This window comes from Serinus canaria, unplaced genomic scaffold, assembly GCF_022539315.1.
Source record: "Serinus canaria isolate serCan28SL12 unplaced genomic scaffold, serCan2020 HiC_scaffold_607, whole genome shotgun sequence".
In the NCBI taxonomy this organism is placed as follows: domain Eukaryota; kingdom Metazoa; phylum Chordata; class Aves; order Passeriformes; family Fringillidae; genus Serinus; species Serinus canaria.
In genome coordinates this window covers 1-5,842 of record NW_026108721.1, presented here as the reverse complement: position 1 = coordinate 5,842, position 5,842 = coordinate 1, and the positions used below count along the sequence as shown (strand labels likewise).

At 70.0% G+C, this 5,842-nt stretch overlaps 2 protein-coding genes across 4 annotated transcripts; one reads left to right on the top strand and one right to left on the bottom strand.

Moving 5' to 3' along the window:
* Window positions 1-39: 39 nt before the first annotated feature.
* LOC127061323 (actin-like protein 6B) lies at window positions 40-3,307 on the bottom strand. 2 transcript variants are annotated; one of them, XM_050987983.1, is made up of 6 exons: window positions 3,126-3,307; window positions 2,696-2,772; window positions 1,950-2,115; window positions 1,384-1,484; window positions 1,194-1,291; window positions 40-352 (listed from the first exon to the last, which is right to left on the bottom strand). In XM_050987983.1, the coding sequence occupies exons 1-6, from the start codon at window positions 3,238-3,240 to the stop codon at window positions 181-183; spliced, it is 729 nt and encodes a 242-aa protein (XP_050843940.1). In that variant the 5' UTR covers window positions 3,241-3,307; the 3' UTR covers window positions 40-180. The 2 variants fall into 2 exon arrangements, with proteins under 2 accessions (XP_050843940.1, XP_050843939.1); XM_050987982.1 differs by having other exon boundaries at window positions 1,384-2,115.
* Window positions 3,267-5,154, top strand: POP7 (POP7 homolog, ribonuclease P/MRP subunit). Of its 2 annotated transcripts, none has more exons than XM_050987985.1 (3): window positions 3,267-3,439; window positions 3,893-4,812; window positions 4,852-5,154. In XM_050987985.1, exons 1-2 carry the CDS (start codon window positions 3,327-3,329, stop codon window positions 4,380-4,382), a joined length of 603 nt encoding a protein of 200 aa, XP_050843942.1. In that variant the 5' UTR covers window positions 3,267-3,326; the 3' UTR covers window positions 4,383-4,812; window positions 4,852-5,154. The 2 variants fall into 2 exon arrangements, with proteins under 2 accessions (XP_050843942.1, XP_050843941.1); XM_050987984.1 differs by having other exon boundaries at window positions 3,374-3,688.
* The last annotated feature ends 688 nt before the right edge of the window (window positions 5,155-5,842 follow it).

The following is a 5,842-nucleotide window of genomic DNA, read 5'->3' as shown; positions in this document are numbered from 1 at the left end:
TGGTCCCAGGTACCCTTCCCCCACCGTGTGTATCCCAGGTGTGCTCTCACCTGTCCCAGGTGTGTTACAGGGGTGTTTCAGGTGCCCTCCCCCACCCTAGGTGTCTCCCAGGTGCGTTCTCACCTGTGCCAGGTGTGTCCCAGGTACCCTTCTGCCCCTGCGTGTATCCCATGTGTGCTCTCACCTGTCCCAGGTGTGTCCCCGGTCCCCTCCCCCCGCCCCAGGTGCTCTCTCACCTGTCCCAGGTGCGGGCTCACCTTGCTGCAGGATGTAGCCGTCGTGCACGGGGATGGCCGTGGTGTGGGTGGCCCCCGAGTCCAGCACCAGCCCCGTGCTGCGCCCGTTGGCAAAGCTGCGCCGGGGGTCAAGGGGCACAGCCGTGACAGGGCGGGGCCGCGCTGGCCACACCCACTGGGCACGCCCTACAGCCCTGGACACACCCAGCCCTCCTGGCCACACCCACTGGGCACGCCCTGCAGCCCTGGACACACCCAGCCCTCCTGGCCACACCCACTGGGCACGCCCTGCAGCCCTGGACACACCCAACCCCTCCTGGACACGCCCAACAGCCCTGGACACACCCACCAGACACGCCCCAGGGTAGGGGTGGCATCGGGGGTGACACTGGGGTGACCTGGAGGTGACGCCGGGGGTGACACTGGGCGTGGCGCAGGGTGACATGAAGGTGGCACTGGGAGGACACCAAGGGTGACCCTGGAGTGACCTGGAGGTGACACAGGGTGATACAGAGGTGACACCAGCAGTGAGACTGGGGATGATGTGGGGTGACATGAAGGTGACACTGAGGGGACACCAAGGGTGACACGGGGGTGACCTGGAGGTGACACAGGATGACACAGAGGTGACACCGGGGGTGACACTGGGGATGACGCAGGGTGACATGAAGGTGACCCTGGGGGGACACCAAGGGTGACCCCGAGGTGGCACAGGGTGGCCCAAGGGTGGCCTGGGGGTGGCACTTGGTGACACTGGGTGACACAGAGGTGGCCCAGAGGTGGCACTCAGTGGGGGGTGGCACTCAGTGACACAGGGTGACACAGAGGTAGCCCGGGGGTGGCACTCGGTGGCCCGGAGGTGGCACTCGGTGACACAGGGTGGCCCAGAGGTGGCCCAGAGGTGGCACTCGGTGACACAGGGTGACCCAGAGGTGGCACTCGGTGGCCCAGGGATACGCGGTGAGCACGGCCGTCTTGCAGAGGAAGAAGGCCGGGATGTTGTAGTGCTCGAACATCAGCTCCGTCAGCTTCTCCCGCTTGGCACGCGTGTTCCACTGCCACGGGGACATTGGGGACACTGGGGACACCGCTGGGGACACTGGGGACACAGCCGGGGACAGCTGGGGACACAGCTGGGGACACCTACCGGCGCCTCGGACATGAGCACCGGGTGCAGCCCCGGCTCCGACTTGACGTGCTTGCCGTAGGTGTGGTCCAGGATGGCCTGGAAGCACTCCCAGTCCTCGACTGGGACACTGGGGACACTGGGGACACTGGGGACACAGGGCCGGGCCACCGCAGCCCCCCAGGCACCCCCGGTGTCCTCCTGTGCCGCTCCGCCTGCCCCAATGTCCCCAAGGGTCCCCGTGCTGTCCCTGATCTCTCCCCATGTCCCCTGCAGTCCCCTTGGTCCCCACACATGGCCCTGTGTCCCCCCAGTGTCACCCCATCCCTTCTGTCTCCACTGTCCCTCCGTGTCCCCAGTGTCCCCCCATGTCCCTGCTGTCTCCAGTGTCCCCCACATCCCCAGTGTCCCCGTGTCCCCATGTCCCCAATGTCCCCCTATATCCCCACTGTCCCCAGTGTCCACCCATATCCCCACTGTCCCCATGTCCCCACTGTCCCCATATCCCTGCTGTCCCCCGCTGTCCCCATATCCCCGCTGTCCCCAGTGTCCCCCCCGTGTCCCCCTGTCCCCGTGTCCCCGCTCACTCATGCCGTTCTTGAGGGGGGACAGGACCTCGACGCCCTCGCGGGCCACGTGCAGGGCGTTGGTGTCAATGTAGTAGACCTTGCCACCCTTCTTGTCCTTGTCCCCGTCCAGCTCCAGGGACACCTCGTCCGGGGACAGCAGCCCCACCGTGGTGGGGAAATCCGCCTGGGGACACGGGGACAGCGGGGCGGCAGTGCCACCACAGCCTCGGTGGCACCACCACGGTGGCACTGCCACCACTATGGGGATGTCGGCCTGGGGACGCCATGGCCATGGGGACGGCGTGCCGGGGACACGGTGGCATTGTCACCGCAATGGGGATGGCCTGCTGGGCACACGGTGGCATTGTCCCCACCATGGGGACGCCATGCTGGGGACATGGTGGCATTGTCACTGCGTTGGGTATGGCATGCTGGGGACACGGTGGCATTGTCACCGCAATGGGGACGGCGTGCCGGGGACACGGTGGCATTGTCACCACCATGGGGACGGCGTGCCGGGGACACGGTGGCATTGTCCCCACCATGGGGACGCCGTGCTGGGCACACGGTGGCATTGTCACCACCATGAGGACCGCGTGCTGGGGACACGGTGTCATTGTCACCACCATGAGGACCGCGTGCTGGGGACACGGTGGCATTGTCCCCACCATGGGGATGGCATGCTAGGGACACGGCAGCCCCGTGGGTCCAGGGGGCTCTGACAAGGCACGGAGGGGACACGGAGGGGACGCGGTGGCACCGACCTTGGGACAGTCCTCGCCGGCATAGCCCGCGCGCACCGAGAAGGAGCCGATGTCGAACACCAGGGCCCCGACCTCGTCTGGGGAGGGGACAGCGGGGACACGGCGGTGACACCGGGACCCCGCACTCCCATTGAGGGGACAGCGGGACAACGAGACCCCCCAAAAAACCCCAGAACCCCCCGAGACAATCCCCTCGCACTGAGGGGACGGGGACACGACGGTGACACCGGGACCCCCCCGTGATAATGACAGCCCCCCTGGACCCCCCCTCACATTGAGGGGACGGGGACGGTGACACCGGGACCCCCCCGAACCCCCGGGGACCCCCCCAACCCCCACCCCTTCCCCCCCCCGTCTTGGCCACGCCCCTCCCGCCGTGACCCCGCCCCCGAGGTGGCCCCGCCCCCGCGGCTGGGCCCCGCCCCCTTACCGCCGCCGTAGACGCCGCCGCTCATGGCCGCGTTCAGCACCGGGACAGCGCCGGCCGGGGGGGCGGGGCCGAGCCCGCGGCCAATCAGCGCCCGCCGTGCGGCGCGCGCGCCCATTGGCCGCCATGGCGGCGCTTAAAGGGGCCGCGGCCCTTTGTTAACGGCCAGGGGGCGCGGTCTCTGAGTCGAGGCTCCTCCCGATTATGGGCGTGGCCACGTCCGCCGCGTGTTCACGCTATGCATGTGTAAAGGAGGCGTGGCTTCCTCTAAGGCTCTCCCACGCAATCATCCCTGCTGCGGGAGCGTTAATTAACGGGTTTGTTAATTAAAAACCCCTAAAATGGCGGATGCGGGTGGGGCGGGGCCCGTGCGCGATGGGAGGGCGCGGAGCGCCCCCTGTTGGCCCTAAAGAAACCCAAAAACCCCGAAAAATGCGCCCCGACGCGCGGGTAGGCGTGGTTTTATATGGGCGGTGCTTATTTGGGCGCGGCTCCGCCGGTGGGGGCGTGGCTCCGGGGGAGGCGCGGCCTCGTAGCGGAAGCGGCGGCGGCGCGGGACGCGCGAGGTTCGGCCGGGAGGATTTTGGGGAGGGGGTCCCGGAGGGGGCCAGGGGTGTCCGGGGGAGGTCCCAGGGGCCTCACGGTCGGTTTGGGGGGGTCTGGGGGCGGTTGTGGGGTCTGCGTGAGGTTGGGGGTGGGGGGGAGGCTCGGGGGTCCCGGGCGTTCCCGGGCTCCCCCCCTGACGCCCCCTCCCCATTTTGCCCCCCCAGAATGTCCTCGGGCCGCGCCACAGCTCCGTCCCCGCCCCCCGGGGGGCTCCCCGGGCCCCCCTCCCGCCGCCGCCGCCGGGGCCCGGCACCGGGACCCCCCCCGGGCTCCCCCTCCCCTCCCGCCGTGCCGGGCAGCAATGACGTGTTCGTGACGTCACGCTCGGATTTCCGGGCGCAGCTGCGGCGCTGCCAGCGGCTCCTGGCGCCGGGCGGGGGTCCCGGGGGTCCCGGGGAGCTGCGGCTGCACGGGCTGGGGCTGGCCGTGCCCCGCACCATCAACCTGGCGCTGCAGCTGCAGGCGGGCGCGGGGGGGGCCCTGCGGCTGCACGCCAGCACCTCCTCCGTGCCCCTCCGGGACCGCCGGGACCGGCACCGCGACCGCCCCGAGCGCGGCCACAGCGGCGACCCGGAGGACGGCGGCGACGGGGACCCGCCGCGCCACAACTCGGCCATCCACATCCGCCTGTGCCGGGAGGCGCCCTGCGCCTGACGGGGGCCCCAGGCCGCCCCCACCCTCGGGGGGACCCCGAACCCACCCGGAGCCGGTCACGGCCGCCGGGACCCCGCGGGGCCACCAAAACCGCCCCGGGGCCACCAGGAACCCGCGAGGACTGGGGACACCGAGATGCCGCCCAGAGTTGTTTGAGGCCACCGCGGTGGCCTCGGGGACGCTGTGACCTGGATGCTTTGGGGACACGGACGACGCCACCGGAGGCTCGAGGCCACCGAGCTGCCACCAACGGGCCAAGGGCGCCGCCAGCCGGGGCCACCTCGATGTCACCTCGGGTCCCTTGATGTCACCCCGAGCTCTTGGTGTTACCCCAAAGCCTCGATGTCATCCCGGGTCCCTCAGAGCCACCCTGAGCCTTGGTGTCACCCTGAGTCCCTCAGTGTCACCCTGAGCCCTCGTGTCACCCTGAGTCCCTCGGTGTCACCCTGAGCTTTGGTGTCACCCTGAGGCCCTCGGTGTCACCCTGAGCCCCTCGGTGTCACCCTGAGCCTTCGGTGTCACCCTGAGCCTCGGTGTCACCCTGAGCCTCGGTGTCACCCTGAGCCCCTCAGTGTCACCCTGAGCCCTCGGTGTCACCCTGAGCCTCGGTGTCACCCTGAGTCCCTTGGTGTCACCCTGAGCCCTCGATGTCACCCTGAGTCCCTTGGTGTCACCTGAGCCCCCCTCCACAGCAGCCTGGGGACTCTGGGGGGACACGGGGAGGTGACACAGGGAGGTGACACCCCAATAAAGCCGGTGGCAGCAGCAGCAATGACGCCTCGGGGTTTGGTTTTTTTGGGGGGTTTTGGGGGTTTTTGGGGCAGGTTGGGGGGGGGGGCTGGGGCTTCCTCTGCGTCATCGGTGACATTTGGGGCAGGAAACCCCCAGGTGACAATGGGGGACCCAGGGGACCGGGGGGGGGGACCCAAAGGGAGAGGGTCCGGGTGACAACGGGGTGGGACCCAGGTGACAAGGAGGGACCCCAGGGGGACTTGGGGGGGGTCCAGGTGACACTGGGGACATTAAAGGTGCATTGGGGGGGGGGGAAATGAGGGGGACCCTGGTGACAAAGGGACACCCAGGTGACAAAAGGCACCGCCAGGCGCCTCGGGGCGGTGGCAGGTGACTAGAGGGGACTCCCGGTGACCGGGGGACCCCCAGGTGCGCGGCCCCGTTGCCGGCGTGTCCCGGCCGTGCGGGGGTGTCCCTGCCCGGGGGGGACTCCCGGGGGCCACCGGGGGGACCCTGCGGCGTCGGTGACGTCGCTGTCGCTGTCGCCGTCCCCCCGCCCCCGGGTGCCCTTTGGCCCCGCTGGCGCCGGACCCGCGGCCGGGCTGTGCGGAGCCGCACGTACGGCCTGGCAGGGGGCCCGCGTCACCTCCCGGGTCCCCCGTGTCACCTCCCGTGTCACCTGGGTCCCGCGTGTGCCCTGCCGAGTCCCCCGCCGCGTGCCGGCCGCC

Coding starts and splice junctions, on each gene's coding strand:
- LOC127061323 (XM_050987982.1), bottom strand. CDS start 3,240: ATGGGCGCGCGCGCCGCACGGCGGGCGCTGATTGGCCGCGGGCTCGGC. Junction 1,292..1,383: donor TGCTCATGTCCGAGGCGCCG/GTAGGTGTCCCC, acceptor TCCCCGTGGCAG/TGGAACACGCGTGCCAAGCG. Junction 353..1,193: donor AAGACGGCCGTGCTCACCGC/GTATCCCTGGGC, acceptor CCCCCGGCGCAG/CTTTGCCAACGGGCGCAGCA.
- POP7 (XM_050987984.1), top strand. CDS start 3,471: ATGCGGGTGGGGCGGGGCCCGTGCGCGATGGGAGGGCGCGGAGCGCCC. Junction 3,689..3,892: donor GGCGGCGCGGGACGCGCGAG/GTTCGGCCGGGA, acceptor TTGCCCCCCCAG/AATGTCCTCGGGCCGCGCCA.